Source organism: Leucopleurus acutus, assembly GCF_964270905.1.
Source record: "Leucopleurus acutus genome assembly, chromosome: 6".
NCBI classification, from domain to species: domain Eukaryota; kingdom Metazoa; phylum Chordata; class Mammalia; order Artiodactyla; family Delphinidae; genus Leucopleurus; species Leucopleurus acutus.
The window spans coordinates 72,523,819-72,542,852 of NC_139149.1; the positions used below are offsets into that span (position 1 = coordinate 72,523,819).

General features: G+C 34.3%; 1 protein-coding gene across 3 annotated transcripts in view; it reads right to left on the reverse strand.

The window, feature by feature from the left end:
• Positions 1-8,276: 8,276 nt before the first annotated feature.
• The window catches only part of TFPI (tissue factor pathway inhibitor), a 68,800-nt gene continuing 58,042 nt past the window's right edge, over positions 8,277-19,034 (reverse strand). Inside the window, exons 6-7 of one of the 3 annotated variants that reach the window (XM_082840646.1) lie at positions 11,738-11,917; positions 8,277-11,066 (exon numbers count right to left, since the gene is read on the reverse strand). In XM_082840646.1, the coding sequence (XP_082696772.1) occupies positions 10,960-11,066; positions 11,738-11,917 (287 nt within the window). In that variant the 3' untranslated portion in view covers positions 8,277-10,959. The remainder of the gene's footprint in view (positions 11,067-11,737; positions 11,918-19,034) is intronic. The other 2 variants (XM_082840645.1, XM_082840644.1) reach the window with 2 other exon arrangements.

Below are 19,034 nucleotides of genomic sequence, written 5' to 3' on the forward strand. Positions count from 1 at the left end.
ATGAGGTATTCCATGGATTAGAAAGGAGTCTGTTCTCCATAGGGCCCAGAAGCAGAGATTGAGAGAAGGATTTAGGTTCCCACAATTTACTGAAGGAGTGCTCTTTAGGCTTTAGGAAAAAGCATTAAGGGAGGGAATGAAGCAGGACCGGAAGAAGAATGAGGTGAGCAAGCAAGTCTCAGGTAAAATCTGGATTTGGCCTAATGCATAAGGCTAGGGCTCTGGAGTATAAATTGCCTGTCAGATTTGTCCTCCCCTGCTGCACGGGAGTCTGTCTTTTCATAGCTTCTTCTTAGTCAGTCCTTGTGTGAAGTGCTCTGGGAGAGGGAAGCAACTTCTAGGGAAAGTAACTACTATCAGCTGAGGACAATTTGCAGAAGGACGCAGCTGGGAACTATTAGCAGCCAGTTCTCCCAGCAACAGGGAGGTGAGTGCACCAGCTCAGTACGGGTGGTAAACCAAAACAAAGCTGACTCGGAATACTACTGCAAGTAAGCAAAACCTGTCCAAGTGCTGCACCTCGATTGTTCCTAGAGTCTGGAGATCAGTGAGCAAGAAGAGAGTTCCAGGTGAGTATATCAGGACATAGTAAGTAGGGCCATGTAGGTTGTGATAAGGAATTTGTATTTTAATCTATTTGCAATGGTCATGCACTCCAAATCAAGTTTTATGCTTTATTCTGTGAGCCTGGGTGGGACTGGGGTGGTGGGGGTGGCGTGAGTAGGCAAGTACAAAACCTTTCCCTGAGAAATGTTTCTATGTCTTTCTGCAAAGTTATTAGGAAGTTAATGTCTGCAGTGTCAACCATGGTCCCTTATATATGGTATCCTTAAAATGCATTTTTCGTGGTATTTGTGACTATTTAGAAAAAAAATACTATGGTTGGAGGACCCTCTTTTTTTGGATTAATTGTAAGGAAGCATAAAAAATAGATTCAACTTTGAGTTGTATTAATTAGTGTATCTTTAAGTACTTAATATCTAGCAGTGCTTCTGTGGTCTCTGCTCTGTTTTAGGGGAAGTTGAGGAAGAAGAGTAGCATTGTTGATGACTGGCGTTTTTCCAGAAATATGCTGTATGTTTTAGACATTTTCTTTAACTCTGAATAAGATTTTATTTTCACTTTTCAGGTGAGGAAATAGAATCTTAGTAAGTTTACACAACTGGATAAATTGGTAGAACTGGAACTTGAAACTTAAGTTGTTTAGTTTTCAAACCAGTCCTCCTTCTTCGTGACATTATGAGTAAAGTATTTAATCTGGCAAACTACTTCAGATATTTTTGGGAGAAAACTGTATGGAATATAATTCAAATGATATTAGCTACTGGAGTTTCAGTTAGATGATTCTGCACTGAGAAAAAGAAAATAATGAGTAGTAGCAGTATAGGAAAACACAGAACAGCGTTCAGAAAGTTTGCATTAAAGCATCACCAGACGCAGATGTAGAGAATGGACTTGAGGACATGGGGAGGGGGAAGGGTAAGCTGGGATGAAGTGAGAGAGTGGCATGGGCATATATACACTACCAAATATAAAATAGATAGCTAGTGGGAAGCAGCTGCATAGCACAGGGATATCAGCTCGGTGCTTGGTGACCACCTAGAGGGGTGGGATAAGGAGGGTGAGAGGAAAATGCAAGAGGGAGGAGATATGGGGATGTATGTATACGTATAGCTGATTCACTTTGTGATACAGCAGAAACTAACACACCATTGTAAAGCAATTATACTCCAATAAAGATGTTAAAAAAAAAAAAAGCATCACCACTAGCTTGGCTATTTTTCTATTCAAATATATTTATAATCTGGTTTCTATCCAAAGCACACATTTCCAATATTACTCATATATGAATAATAGTATAAGTTTCTGAATATTTGGAAGGATGACACAAGGAATAATGGTGATCATTTTTTAAACTTAAAATTTCTTAGAAACATAAGATATAGTTAAATACTTTAATATGAGTTTTACATAGGTTCATTATAAAAATAAAAACATTCACTGCTTTTTACCCCTTTTACCCATGTTCCATATTACAAATTTTATAGCACTTCTTAGGCAATTATCTCAAAAACAAATTATTAAAAATTTCTAAAATTCTAAATATAAAATTTTTACATTTTTCTTCATTAATCTTTTTAACAGTAAAACTACTTAATCTCATTTCTCATTTTAAGAAATTGTTACTTTAGCAAACAAAATTTACCTAAAATTTCCTACTCTAACTTTTAATTGCCTAATTTATTTGAATAATTCTTACAGCTCAAACTATATTTTAAAACTTTGGGAAATAATAAATATTCAACACAGTTTAATATCAATAACTATCATCTTATGGATACTTACGATGCAGCAAACACTATGCTAAATACTTTCCATGTGTGCTCTCATTTACCCTCATAATCATTTCACAGGCAAAGAAGAGAGAGTCAGGCTTATTGAGTACAAATCCAAATTGGTTTGAATCCAAATCCTATGCTGTTTATTATTGCATTTGATTTGGTGTTTTATGTTTTTCTTCTACAATACTTAAAATATTCTTCATTTGTGTCTGACAGTTTACTGGCAGCCAGTAGATAAAGAGAAACTGTGGGATTTACTGGATTTTAAAGATTTTCTTCCCAATTAAATGATGGTATGTATGTGTGTGTAGCTTGTGAAGGAGAAAAATAAAGAGAATATGCAAAAGGTTGAATAAAATTTTTCCTAACGTATACTTAGCTTTATAATTCCACAAACTTTCTCATCGAACAGTGGCAGATATTTTGAGTAAAAAAAAAAATGGTAATTGTTTATTTCTTCATCTCTGGAGTAGAAACTTCTTGGCAAGATGGATCATTTAGGTAGCTCACAGCTGTTTGCATTTTGAAACTCTCTGGAAATCTCCCTAGAGTGATTTACAAATTTTGTAGAACATTCTGTTGAGAATAGGGAATACGTTAAAAAAAAATTGACTTTTGAAGGTCAAAATTCTTGCTTTCTGATTCCAAAAATTGACTAAGAAGGAAGTATTGAAAGTTTCCTCTGACTTCTAACTTGAGAGCACCTGCAGCTTAAGAGAGGTCAGTAAATTGGAATTACATTCTTTATGAAAATACAGATTAAATATGGATTAAAACCCCAAAGACACTCAGGTTCATAACTGACTTAGCTGATATTATCTCATGATAAATGAAGAAGAGCAAATTATCAGTAGTGTTGACAGAAATGGCTTAATTTTGTTTCAATTGAATTTGCTTAAAACTTATTAGTTAGAATAAATTGTAGATTGAAATAAAATATTTTGGTACTTGAAATAATTTATGCTTCACTAAATTTTGCTAGCTCTTTCAAGAATTATTACAAAAAGAGATTAAATACTTTATCATAAGCAAAAGCCAAATGTTAAGGCATTCAGAATCTTCCAAAGTGAGTGGGCCCCCAGTAAAGTAGTAACTTGGAAGCTTGTCATAAAAAACTTATGTTGTTTATGGACTAATCAGGCACTGAAAAAGAAAATCTGTTGCAGGTGTAGTCAGTTTAGATAAGGCAAGCTGCATCCACATAGGCTAGTTTTGGAGGAATATAGCAGACCACTGAAAATGACTTCCTTAATCTACATGGAATGCGGTTATTACCAACAGAAGAGCCTGGCCAGTGTTGACTTTTGTTTTTTAGTCACAGAACATCTTCACATTTGTTTCGGCTTACCATGTATCGGTGTTGGAGGCTTTAAAATAGAGAACATTTTTATAAGATTCTAAAATGCCAAACTGGAAGAATTTTTATAAGCAGTCAAGTCCAAAACACTATTTCTAAATATGAGTAAATGTGGGGTAAACAAATTAGATGACAAACAAATTCATCTACCAGGTAGTGTCAGTATTTGTATAATAAACAATATCTCTTAGTTCACACTTCAGAACTTTTCCCCACAGCCTCTGATGGAAAGTGAAAGCCTTAAACAACTTTACATTTATTTTAGTTAACATCTATTTTTCAGCTAAGCACTCCAGGCACATAATTGAAAGATCAATTAGTACTAAATGTGTATAACAAGTAAAGAGCTATTCCTCATCCCTCAGACTTCCACATCCAACTTTTTTCTGGCTTCCTTCAATTCTTGCCGTTGAGAGGCACAATTCCTTTTTTATTTCTGCTTCTCTGTATGTGACCTATTCCTCCATATTTTCCCCTGTTCTTTAGAATTTTCTCATCTGTAGTGTTTGAAATTTCGTGTGTGCGTGTGTGTGTGTGTGTGTGTGTGTGTGTGTGTGTAGGGAGTGTGCTGGGTAGGTTTCCCTTTGTTGAATACAATATCCCGTTTCAATAAAGGAAACATGTTATTAGTTCTATAAAATTTCCCTCCCCTCAATTTTATCTCTTCTATTTTTGTAGAACTTCTATTACAAGTCTGGGCTCTTGAATTGAATTCCGAATTTTCTTACTCTTTTTTCCTCTCCCATTTTCCTTTTCTATGGCTTTTTCCTTCTATAGCTTAGATATTTTCATCACTTTTCTCTCCAATTTCTTAATTTTAAAAATGTTTATTGTATTTTAGTGTTTTTTCTTCATAATCTAGTGTTCTTTCTCTGCAAATACTAATTATAAGGGTTACAATAAATGGAAAGGTATTTAGCTTTTTTTACATCCCTCAATAACATATTGAATTTTTCTGTGGGGTTTTTCTGTAAAGGTCATTTACACATCTTTTGTGGGATTTACTGTTAAGTAGATTAGGGTTTTTGTTCTATTGTCACTAGTATGTATTTTCTGTTTTTCTTTTTTTAAATTTATTTTTAATTTTATTGCTATTTTCCTATTTAGCCTACAGAAATACTATCGATTTCATACGTTAAAATTGCATAAAGTAATCTTGCTGAACTCCAGTGTTCTGTTGTTTTAGATTCTCTTGGATTTTCAATTATGACAAGCATATTATATGCAAATAACTAATATCATGGTAATATTTATACCTAATTTCTGTCTCTTGTCTTTTTCTTTGACTGTAAAACTAAGACAGCCTGGATATGTTAATAGCAATGGTAATAGAGAGCATCTTGCTCCTGTTCCTGAGTTTAATGAATATGTTTCTAAAAGTTTACCCCGAAGTATTATATAATTTTTGGTAGATATCCTTTACCAGATTAAGGAAGGTCTCTTCTCCTAAATTTGCTAAATTTTTAAATCATAAAACAAGTATCAAATTTAATCAAATGATTTTTCTTTATATATTGAAAATGATAATTTGGCTTATACTTTTTATTAATATTTTTTCATTACATTAAACAACAATCGCATTTGAACCATCTTTATATTTCTTGTAAATCATCAGTATTATTGGTTTTTTCTTTTGCCTCAAATAACAATATGGCTCAGTTACTGACCCTGTCTTTAAAAAAATTTTATATTTTCATCATGGATATTTGCTTTATTTTTGATTTATAAAAATACTACATTACAGTATATTTATCTTGGTTACTGAGTTTATGTCCCTTCAAATTTTGTGCCTAAGGCAAGTGTCTCACTTGTCTCACTCTACTCCCAGCCCTGCCAGTCAGATCACATATTTCAGATAGTGCTGATACCAACCAGATATTTGGGAGTAAATTTGTGAATCAAATCTGGTCAGTCAGAAAGTTACATTTCTCTAAACATGGCATTTGGCTCAAGGCTGGCCATAAGACATTTGGGTCAAAGAGAGGGAGGCCAGGATTTGTTTTTGTTTTTAAGTTAAGATTTTATTATTATTATTACTGCTACTACTACTATTATTATTATTAAAGCAGTTTTAGATTCACAGCAAAATTGAAGGAAAGGTAGAGTTTTCCCATGTCTCCTCTACCATAACACATGCATAGCCTCTCCCATTATCATTATCCCTGACCAGAATGTTACATTAGTTACAGTTGATGAACCTACATTGACACATGATCACCCAAGGTCCATAGTTTACATTATGGTTCACTCTTGCTGTTGTACATTCTATGTTTGGACAATATGTAATGACATGTATCCATCATTATGGTATCATACAGAGTATTTTCACTGCCCCCCAAATCCTCTGTGTTCTGTCTATTCATCTCTTCCTCCCCCATGCCCCCAACCCCTGGTAACCGCTGATATTTTTACTGTCTCCATAGCTTTGCCTGTTCTAGGCAAATGCCATATATTTGGAATCATACAATATGTAGCTTTTTCAGATTGGCTGTTTTCACTTAGTAATATGCATTAAGGTTCCTCCATGTCTTTCCATGGCTTAGTAGTTCATTTCTTTTTCGTGCTGAATAATATCACATTGCCTAGATGTAACAGAGTTTATCCATTCATCTACTGAAGCACATCTTAGTTGCTGCCAAGTTTTGGCAATCATGAATAAAATTGCTATAAGTATCTGTGTGCAAGTTCTTACGTGAACATACATTTTCAACTCCTTTGGGAACACCAAGGAGCATGATTACTGGATGGTATAGTAAGAGTATGTTTAGTTTTGTAAGAAATTGCCATGCTGTCTTTCAAAGTAGCTATACTGTTTTGCATTCCTACCAGCAATGAATGAGTTGCTCTTGCTTTACCACATCTTTTCCAGCTGTTGGTGGTGTCAGTGTACCTTATTCAACCATCCTAATACGTGTGTAGCTCACTGTTGTTTTAATTTGCATTTCCATGGTGACATATGATGTGGAGCATCTTTTCATAAGCTTGTTTGCTGTCTGTATATCTTCTTTGAGGTGTCCGTTAAGGTCTTTGACCCATTTTTAATAGGGTTATTTGTTTCCTTATTGTTGAGATTTAAGAGTTCTTTGTATATTTTGGATAACAGTCCTTTATCCAATGTATGTTTTGCAAATATTTTCTCCCAGTCTGTAGCTTGCCTTCTAAGCTCTTGATATTTTGCAGAGCAGAAGCTTTTAATTTTAATGAAATCTAGCTTATTAATTATTTCTTTCATGGATCATGCCTGAGGTCAGGACTTTATTTCAATTCTTTGAGGTAAGAGAGTACAGACTTTTCTAGAAAACTTTACTCTGAGAGGATGTGGGACTTAAATTCTGGAAGTCATCTTGAAATCCTGTGAGATTAGAAAATAAAGGCAAAAAATGTTGGGCAGCAGAATCAGAGGTGAAGATAGATTGAATTCTGATTACAATATGAGGCCCTGAATCCAACCATAATGCAGTCAGATACCTTTGACTTTTTCAATTTTTGTGATAAAAAATATCCCTGTTTTGTTTCAGACTGTGTGGGCCAGAATTTTTCTCATTTGTAAGCAAATTGATGAGGAGATCATACCTGTTGTCCTAAAGCTCTATTTTATTTATTGTTACGTTATATGATTAAATGCCTGTGCACCTCTCTCTCTTTGGTAAGATGAATTATCATGTATTATTACTCCCTTTAAAAGTGGTCTGAATAATCCTAGCCAAGACTTCAGCTATGTGGTTAGAATAGTTCAGAGGTTGGGCCTGAGCGGCTGACAAGATCAAGGTTTCCGGTTCTGCAAAGCAGAATGCAGGGAAGGCAACTAAGATGTGTCCATGTTCAAGTCCTTGAGAAAGAACTAAAAGTCAAAAATTGGAGAGAGTTGGTTGAGAGTCCGCCTGCCGATGCAGGGGACACGGGTTCGTGCCCCAAACCGGGGGGATCCCACGTGCCACGGAGCGGCTGGGCCCGTGAGCCATGGCCGCTGAGCCTGCGCGTCCGGAGCCTGTGCTCCGCAATGGGAGGGGCCACAACAGTGAGAGGCCCGGGTACCGCCAAAAAAAAAAAACTGGAGAGAGTAAATACAAATGCTAATTTCATAAAAACGAGACAAGAGCAGGAAGAGCTGGTGAAAAAATCAGAAAGTCCCCTAAATAATTGGTTACTTTAATGTCATATTCTTCCTTCTTCTGGTATAAAAATTAGATAGGCCTCCTTCAATAGTCAGGATCAGAAGTCATTTATATAATATATTGTCATATGATATATATTTAAATATATTATATTTGTATAACTATATGAGATGATTGGTAGAAATATATATGGAATAAATTAAATGTAGAATATATGGATTATAAGGCATAGCACACTAATTTGCTGAGTAAGAAATCATAACACATGGATGCCCATTTATAACTGAAAGGATTATTAGCAAATTCCAATTAAAGGAGGTAAGTAGAGTGGAGCTTGTGGAATAATTTTTTTCTTTGTCTTAGAACTCTTTATCTTTGGAATAACTGAAGAGCATTAATTTTTATTTTTTGAAGTATAAAAAACTCATGAGTGTAACAGTCATACTTTACTATTCAGGATAATATATTTTATTTCTTATACTGTAAAAAATAAAATCATTTGAGCAATTTTCAGCATACATGGTTAATTTTGAACAGAGAATAAACAAAGTCGGTAAATAAGCATTATATGCTGTATAATGTAATTCTATGTAAAATTCACAGTTAGATGCATTTGATTATGCAAAATAAGGGAAAACAATACCACCAGCGACAATCTTATTTAAAAACACAGTAAACATTAATATTCACATGCATTAAACATTGCAAACCATCTCTCAGTGTGTGTCTTTCTTGACTAAGTAATGAAGCCATGAATAGTTGTTGGCGAAAATAGTCAACTCACCAATGTGCTGTTTATATGTCCTTGGTAGCAACTTGCAACTTGACCTAGGGAGACTTTACCCTTTATTTAAAGCTATTGCTATCCAGGAATATTTCACAAGAGATTTTGATTTCCAAAAGTTCCAAATTCCACAGCAGAGACTCAGTTTAAGGCAGTTACTTATGTATGAATATTTGAAATCAAGATATAGAAATTTTCTTAAGTGAACAAATTGACACTGTTTTTCAATGATATAATTTTTATGCCATAGGGTGTATATTAGAACTTTTCATATTATGCCTCAAAATACAGTGATTTTATAGTTCACATCAGCTGTACCCTGACTTCACATGAATGGTCTGGAGGGGATCATATTTTTAAATAAAAAATCAGCATGAATAAACTAAGTAATTAAACATATATTCAGTGATCAGTGAATACCACTTTAAATTGAAATAGTCATGAAAGAGTAGTGTAGATAAGTGCAAAAATATATATAAATATATCAAAATTGGGGGATGGGTGGGGTTAAGTACCAATTAATGAGTCATCGAAGGATTTTGAGTGGTGGAGAAATATATGAATTAATTCTTAAGTGGTTTCCAAGGTTTGGGGAAGGAAAAGGAGTGAATAGGTAGAGCAAAGAGGATTTTGAGGACAGTGAAAATACTTCATTTGATACTATAAATGGTGGAATCATGTCATTACACATTTGTCCAAACCCAAAGAATGTACACCAAGAGTGAACTATAATGTAAACTGTGGACTTAGAATGATTATGTTTTGTCAATGTAGTTTCATCAGTTGTAATAAATGTCCCACTCTGTTGCAGGATGTTGATAATGGTGGAGGCCATGCATGTGTAGGGTCAAGAGTTATTTGGGAAATCTTGAAATGTCCTCTCAATTTTGCTGTGAACCTAAAAGTGCTCTAAAAAAATAAAGCTTAAGGAAAAATTTAAAAAAGAAAAAAATTAATAATGATATGAAGAATGAAGTAGATGTAAAAAGCCTGGGAGTTAGATGAACTTTATGAAAAAGGAAGCGTTAGTGTTTAGAAACTGATTGGAAGTAATATATGAGGGAAAATAAGAAATCAAAATGGGTTCAAACTTTCAAGCCTGAGGAGCAGGCAGAATTATGATACTATTGCTAGAGAGAAGTAATTAAGCTAAACTAAATGGATAAAGTGGTTAGTTGTTTCTAGATGACAAGTTCAAATTTTAATGTGAAATTTGAAGTGAACATCATAGAATCTGAAATATCTAGAAGGCTGTTGAGATGTCAGACTGTACATGACTCAGCAGAGAAGGAAAGGTATAGATCTGGATAAAGTGATTTAACTCCAGAGAAATGTTAGTTAAAAGCCTGAGAGTGAATAACACATATGTTTTCTAGTAGAATCTTCCTTGCTGATAATTTTCTCTTCCTTTTCTACAGAAATAACATGATTTTGTTTTAAAAGCATGAATTACTGGTTGCTTTGTGTGCAAAGCCTAATTATAAATGAATAGGTTTCGGGAGTTTTAAATATACTTGCTATTTTTGGTAAGAGAAGAGTTTGTCAAGCAATAAAATTAGGAAGTACATAAACAATTTCCTTTTGATTGCCACTAAGAAATTCCCTTTCCCACCAAGTCTTTTCTTATCATGATCTGTATTAAACACACAGCTATTCAGCCGTCTTTACTGATATGATGAGCCATAAGCAAATAAAAGTTACATCAATCAAAATCAGGCAGGCACATGACGTAGAGTTGACTTTCTTTGTTCAGATATGGTTTGGCTCAAGATTGTTCGAGGTACTGGTTAATGCAAAAGGAGAAAAAGTATGTCTAGGGAGGGAGTCACATGACAGAATTCTGTTATTACCAGTTCTTTCCAAATGAGTGATCTTTCCAAATTGAGTGATCTTTATCAGAAGAAGATGCTTGCCACTATTTTAGATGTGAAACCCCCAAACCACTTGATCTTTAATAGTTGTATTTCTTAATCTGGACATAGGCTGTAAAAAATATAATTGTATACATGATCAAAACAAATAAGTGACAACATATTCTCAAATAGGATGATCACCAAATGGTAAAATGGACTGATTTGATGTCAGTTGTATGATAAATTGTAGTTAAATGGCAGATAGTTAGAAAGGGATTGAGAGAATAATAAGTTCATAGTAGACAGTTAATAAGTTATAGCCATAGAATAAGCAATTTGACCAGATAAGTAAAGGAACTCTGATGCAAATGCATTAATAGCAGGTAATATATGCATAGAAAATTCATGAAAAATTCATTAAAAAGATTTCAGGTGAGAAAAAATAGGAATCATAATGAAAAGTTTTATCCAAAATATTTAGTAGAAATAATGTTGTAATGTAACAAATTTATATCTTTTTAACAAAAATTTCTTCATATACTATTTTCACTGGCTGCTTCTTTCTTTTTCTTTTGGTTTTAATTAATCCCCCTTTTGATATTCTTTGGATAAAACCTAAAAAGGAAGATAAATAAATTTATGCATGATAAAGTAACAACATAGTAAAACATTTAATCTAAAATTTCTTCAAATTATCTTTTAATGTTTAAAACCAAAAAACATGTAATTGGTTTAAAAGTCTTTAATTTGTCTATATCTTTGTGTAAACAACCTCTTTCTAAGGATGTCACTTTGCATAAATGGGTAAACGTTATTGATTTTTATTATTCACCTTGAGCTACAAAATAATACTCATTTTATTAAAGTGGACATGTGGCTATGTAGAGTTATAGATGATTTTTATTTACATATTAATACTCTATAAATATGCAACATTTTTATTGTCAGAAGAAAATAAATACATTAAAGTTTTGTGCATTAGAAAGCTTAAAGATATTTTGGTATAATCCTTTAAAATGAAAGCTTAGTATGTAAATATTAAAAGAATAAAATATTTTGTTTAAAACTGATCTTTTTCTATGAAGACACATTAAAAGGAGTTACAGTTAACATATCTGGCAATATTATCAAAATGTAGTTGAAAAGGAGACACCTTAAATAATAATACTGTTTCTTATCACAAATAGAACTCATTTCGTACTTTCATAGATTAAAATTCATTCATAATTTCAATATAATTATTATCTTAAACACTAGTGAATTAATAGGAAGAATGTCCTCTATACCTTTTTTACAAGTCTTAAGACACGCTTTTTTAGAGGTAAAATTGTTTTCATTCCCTCCACATCCACTGTACTTAAATGGGCGGCATTTCCCAATGATTGAATTGTAGTAGAATCTACTCTCATTGGCTTGACATAATCCTCTGTCTGCTGGGCTCAGACACCAGGAGGGGCCATAAAATTCTAAAAACATCAAGAAAACATGGTAAGCCATATATGATAGTTAATCTGAAACTTTCATATTTATTGTTTATAGATTAGTCTTGTGGCATGTTTATGTAAAACAGTAATCTGAATGAATTAAAGTAACAAAATTCATGTATTTCAATTCCAGGAAAATGTTTAACCTCTCCAAGTGTCCACTATACTGACACCTTTCTCCAATAAATGTAAAAGTAGGTACATTTGTTAAAGGAAAGTGCCGGGATTACTCTTTATGTGACAAAACTAGTTGTACATAATACAAACAACCACTATTCAACAATTTAATTTGTGAAAAATTATTAACCATATCAATTTTTTAAAAAATTATCATTGTTTACATATCATTTGTTCATGAGTATTCAAGTTTGCAAAACAAGTCCTGATGAGCAAAATCCTTACTCATTGTATGACACAAACTGAAGCTGAGAAAGAGTTCTTTCCCTGACTAAAGTTCTGAATCATATAACATATCACAATTTAAAGCGCAGGGAATCAGGTATAGCAAATTCTAACCTTAAGCTTTGGAAAAGGAGCTCAGAAGAGATGATCTGGCTTAGTAATAAAGTTTTCTTGTGAATTGAACCATCAGTTCTAGATGAGTTAGATATTTTTGCAAAGGAAGGAATATTGCTAAAGGCAGGAAAGATCAAACATTTACAGGTTTAAACCAGACAGGCTGGTCTGTCAATGGGACCAACCACTTTCAAAAACAGAAGGAAAAAAAACATGCAATTAGGGTAATGAAAGGATAACTCATTTCCTTAAGGCGAAGCAGAAAAATGGTTTCAGCCCAATGATAATTTTTAGCTCCTTCTGGAATTCCTGTCAGTGAGGGGAAGCTGGTACTCTTCAGTAGCAGAGCTAAACTGCTTGATATTATTGGTAAATCAGTACTGCAGGTAAATTGGTGGATGGTCAGGAATCAATAAAAGAGAGCTTTAGTGGCTTTGCCAAATAGTGAGATGTGGTACAGCAAATGCAGATGAAGAGGATTTGCTAAATGCACATCACTGGCAGAAAATAGAACTTTGAGGAATCCAGTAGCAATGAAGGCAAATAGGTTGTGCAAAAAAGCAAGAAGTGGTTTGATGGCAAGTGAACCCCAGGTGAATAGACTAAAAGAGAAATAAAACAATTTGAGAAAAAAATGAAAAAGATCTTAAATTGATAAACACAATTTTATAACCTCCTGCCTTCTATGTATTTAAGTATTAGAGTGTCTTGATATAACGTCTCATGTAAAGAGAAATTCTGGAACATATAAGAGAAGCAGTGGGAATACTATGGGAATAATTTATGATAAAACATTTTAGAAAGGTGACATTTTCTGTCAATTCAAGAACCGAAATCACATTAAAAATTTTTGTATTATTTAGTCTTTGACTAGGTGTGTAGACACTGATTTTTTTTTTTTTTTTTTTTTTGCGGTACATGGGCCTTTCACTGTTGTGGCCTCTCCCGTTGTGGAGCGCAGGCTCCGGACGCGCAGGCTCAGCGGCCACGGCTCACGGGCCCAGCCGCTCCGCGGCGTGCGGGATCTTCCCGGACCGGGGCACGAACCCGTGTCCCCTGCATCGGCAGGCGGACTCTCAACCACTGCGCCACCAGGGAAGCCCTAGACACTGATTTTAAAAGAAACTCCTAGGATCTATAAAACATCATTCAAAATCACGTAGTCTAATTTATGTTTGGCCTCACCCCATTTGGGGGTTACAGTGCATGATTATTGCCATCATAAATCAAATTTAAAATGTACTTGGTGAGAATGTGTGCTTAATTTTTTAGAAAATGTCAAGGTCTTTTTGCCCCAACAATGGCTCAAGTAAGAGGAAATTTCTAACAACCTAGGAGAGATATGTTCTAATTGAGTCCAATATTGTGCAAGCTTTTCCAATAGGTATGTTGTGGATTCTCATTAATCCACAGCCAAGAATATGAGATGATGAGAGTTATCAGTTGCCACCACTTCTAATTCCATGAGTCATCCAAAGTCATCACCTATGTTCAGAAACAAATGAAATACCCCACAAGCAATTAGCCTGATTTGAGAAACAGAGAAAACAGAGGAAATTGCTATTCTTTGAAAAATTATCCTCAGAAAGCACCCACAGATGCTTCATAGTATATGTGTAAGTATGATGATATGATTTATACATCAATTTCACTTTAGCATTTTGTACACAAGATGTCATTAGCCCACAGTAAGTTGAAAATAATAATATGGATGTATTTGTAAGTTGTACACTTCTTTTCAAATGTTAGTTATTATGTCTTGATAGCAATGCCCTACCTAAAGTTCCTTATTCTGGGACACAGAGAGTTTTCTGATGACAGGGAGCAAAATCATCCTTCTTTTTGCTTACAATCTAGAGTAAAACTGGCCCCATAACAAAATCAATGCCATTTCAACTTGAGCAGAAGTTGGCTTGGATATCTGGGGCTACAGTCCCTAGATTAAAGGTAACAAGGGATGTGTCTCTGTTACCACAGGCCAGGAGCCTCAAACATCTTGTGAAAGCTAGAACCAAAACGATCTCTCCAGTGGGATCTGAAACCATGGAGCATACACCACAGTTTTGGTGGAGAGATGTACTGTGGCGTCTGTATTCCTTTGGCGACGCAGTCTTCCAACAGTTTGCCACTGAAAAGAGCATGTTTTGCCAAACTGTTTTGCCAACAGTTTGCCAAAGAAAGAGCATGAAGAAGGCAGGGGGTTAGTTTGAAAGCAAACAGACAGTTGACAGCACAGATCCATCAAAAAGAGTTTTTCTACCTGTTAAATTGTCCCAGGCATCAGATTGCCTCTACCCGAAGCTCTTTGTGACTTCTGAATCAGAGGATGTGTGGAATGCTGCTTTCTGACAGCCTGGCATCTGGTGTGCAGACTTGAATTGTCCCTCTTACCAGATAGCAGCTCCTACTCAGAAAGTGTCTGTCCATGACTGACCCGATGACAGCTGTTTGTCTATCTCATTTATTTGTCCTGTTTTAATCACTACCTACACAGATCATCAAACACAACTCACGTTTGACCCAGGTCAATATAGAGAAGTAAGAATATTTTGATTAGGGGGTTAAAGCTTGAAATTAATCACTAAGAATGTTGTATTTTAAATTTTAAAAATTATGTATTTAATAATGCAATAAATTATCATCAGTTGGGGAGTCTTCATAATGTCATTACTCTTCAGAAACATGAATTATACCCACTACATAAACTAATCTATTTCTCCTAAAATCATTTAAACTCTAAGCAGTTAAGACTCTCATTGGATTATTTTAGCATAAACAACAGAATTAAAATAATGAAGCAGATGGTTTCTCAAGGACATTTTAGCTCCAAGGATGTTTTGGGTCCTTGATTATCATTTGATTCAATCTCCAAAGGTGAGGAAATAGAAATATTTTTGCCCCCTGTGAGGAGATAAGCTTGACTGTTTTCAATTAACATATTTATTCTAGATAAACACAGTCACTCACCTATTCAAAATCCAGACTTTGATATCTACAGTGAAAGAAAATATAAAGATTTTGAAGTAGTTACACAATGTGATATTTTGGTCTAGATTATAATTATTCACAGAAATTTAAGATCGAATAAAAAGACGCTAACCTGACTTCTGTTCTTTTCCAAAGTAATTTAATAACCAAATGCATTCTGTCTTGATCTTGCCATTAATAACAATTTGGATAGCTTCCATTTAGAGGGTCTGTGATAGATTTCAGAATTCAGGATCCACTTATATTCTGCCAAGAGCTGCCATGATGTAGTATGACTGGTAAACTATAAGGTGATGCTCCAGAGCTAGTTTTATATGTAAAGTGCCTTATGCAATTGCTTTGAAACTTATACACTAAACTTTGAATTTTGTACTCACTTGAATCTTTACTATGGTGTCTCTCTTACTGTCCCATTTTACATGCCTATAGTTAGGCTTTTATTTTACCAACGAACTTAGGTTTTAGGAACTACCTCATCACTTGCTGAATAAATTATTTTTTGTCTTCTGAGATTGTTTTAGGGAATTGAATAACAAATCTTTCCTTTGAACAACAAATTCTTTTTTCCCATAATTTTATTGTGAAGAAAAATATAAAGATTTTAATTTTCTAATTATACTTTATCATTGTAAAATGTTGAAATAATATAAAAGTATGACAAATATAAAACAAAAGTTCTCCATAATTTGACCCTTGCCCTTTAAACCACCACCAGTGGTTTGGGAATATCTTCCCCCAAATCGTTTGCATATGCAAACATATTAGTATACTGTTCTGTCTCATTATTATATTTGATAATATTTTCTGGCTTGTTTCCACATTTCTTCATCTGTATACCTCATTCTTTTTTTTTTTTTTTTTTTTTTTTTTTTTTTCGGTACGCGGGCCTCTCACTGTTGTGGCCTCTCCCGTTGCAGAGCACAGGCTCCGGACGCGCAGGCTCAGCGGCCATGGGTCACGGGCCCAGCTGCTCCGCAGCATGTGGGATCTTCCCGGACCGGGGCACGAACCCGTGTCCCCTGCATCGGCAGGCGGACTCTCAACCACTGGGCCACCAGGGAAGCCCTACTACCTCATTCTTTTTAATGTATGCACAGTATTTAATTTTTTGAATTGACTACAGTATACTTAATCCATTATTGTGTATACATAGATTACTTCCGTTTATTTTTTTCAGTTCCAGACAGTGGCTCATGAACATCCTTATATACTGGTTCAGATATTTCTAGGAGATATTTCTAAAATTAGAATTGTGCAAAAGCTATATTCAATTTATAATTTGGTAGATGCTGTTGCCTTTTCCACTAAAAGTTTATATAAATTTATACATTTACAGTAGTGTTTAAAAGTGCCTAAACAATTTAACAAAAAGAAAAGTGCCTAAAAATTTTAACAAACTTGGACCTTACTGCATTGTATTTATTTACCATTTGTTGCTTTTATTTTCTCTTCATACCCACAAAAGTGGAAGTAATTGCTCATTACTCAAATGTTCTGCAAATTTACAGAACGTAAGGTGCCATTGATTTTAAGATGCACCATTATTTTATGCACTGCTTATAAAGAAAAAAAATACAATTACACTGTTACATACCATAAGCTACAAGTTTCATCATGATCTGAACCATGTTAAAACATGGAAAAATATGTACCTCACAATCAATAAAATATGATAGTTTATCTTTTTGTGTCAACACCCCAAAATTAAGCACATACATATACATATATAAACACGCACAAAAAGCTGAGAGGGTATGAAATCAGTGGGAAAGGTGATCACTGTAGAGATGTTTTTATGAGGTAGGGAGCTTAGACTTTACAACTCTGCAAAATAGATTCTTTTGTGCTAAGCCTATTCTATACTGCTGGGGATCCTCCAGAAGCTACTTTTACGGTATTTTATTTACTTCATGATGAGCTGGAAACAAAAATAGCAAAGAAATAGTAAAAGGAAATATGTTAGAATATTAATGGTGAGTGTCTCCGCGTAATGCAAATATGGCTAATTTTTTTTTCTACTTTTGTATTTTTTGCAAGTTGTCTTCAATTATAATGCTCAAATTATGTAATAATAAAATATATAATAAATATTAGAGATATTATGTAATAAAAATATTTTTAGGGGGATCCCAGTGTTATGGGGTCATAAAGAAAGGCTAGAGATTAGAATCTATTTCAGATTAGGAATGAAGAATAAACCTGTCACTTGTAAATTTACTATTTACAGATAGTAAATTTGTACTACAGGGAAAGCACGTATCTCCATTCACTAGGTAGAACTGGTGTTAAATGGGTAGAAACTGACATGCCATATAGAAAAGAGGGCAGGGAATGGGAAAACAAGCACTATGGAACTTTCTTTTTTCTGTGTGTACTGGGCCACTTAGCTGAGGTTGAAATGTAAAAGGTAAGCTGCCAGGGCACTTGAAACTGAAAGGTCATGGGGAAATAGACTGTCAGAAACCTTGCCCAGACAATGAAGCCCCACAGATTAAACAGGAGGAAGGGAAATTAGGTAGATATTTATTCCTTGCCTAGATATTGCCTAATCCATGGACAAAGTTCACAAAACTATTTTCATCAAGGGGTTTTTCTAAATAAAGCCATAGCTTTCTAAAGAAAGCCATAGTAAAATCACAAATTATGAGACTCTTATGAGTAAACTTATACTAAGATAATTATACCTTATAATACATTAGACAAACTTTTCTTCATATCTGCAACATTGAAAACCCTATAAGATTTTAGTAAAAGGTAAAAAGTAATGCTTATTTAGTCCCTTGATCAGCTTTCAAGAAATTTTAATAAGCAAAGGAGGTAGAGGGAATATAGGTGAAGGAAAGCACAGGTCCGAATATTCCTGGTTTGTTGAGGTACTTCACAAACTCCAAGCTATCTGAAGAGCAGAGTGCATGGAGCGTATAGTGGGACACAAGGCTGGAAAAGCAGATTTAGACAAAATTAAGTAGGTCCTTGAATACTAATATATTTGGTTTTTATGATGTAGACATTAATAAATGACTGAACATATAAAAGGATGAAAGAGACAAATTCTGATCTATCTTTATGCGTGAAACAAACACAACCAGGCATGTGTCAGCTGAATCCAGTAGGGGACTTGCAATAGAGGAGAATATAAGATAACCCTAACTAAAGCAGTTACAGTGGGAATGGCTAAAATTAAGCACCAGAGTGAATGTGGGTAGTGAGACAGCTAGAGAGAAGGTAATTCTAACATTTCTAGACTGGTTGACTTAGAAGATGGAATATTTCTAATGTATTATGAAATATAATTAGAGTATAAAATATAGTCAGTAGTTTCAAAATTTGTCATTTTATCATGGATTTCTTTCAATGTGGCTTTACTCAGAAAATTCCCTGAATGAAGATGGAATTGTGAACTATGCCTATGGATTAGCCAGCACCTAGGCAAACAAGTCCAAGACGTTAGATAGAAGATGGAACTCAGGTTTTGAGAAGACAGAAAATTTTAATTTTGACAATCCTTCAGTGCAAGTACAACATCATGACTATGTCCTCCCTTCATCTATGTATGCCCCTATTTCTCAGGCATGCCTGTAAAAGACAAAACCAC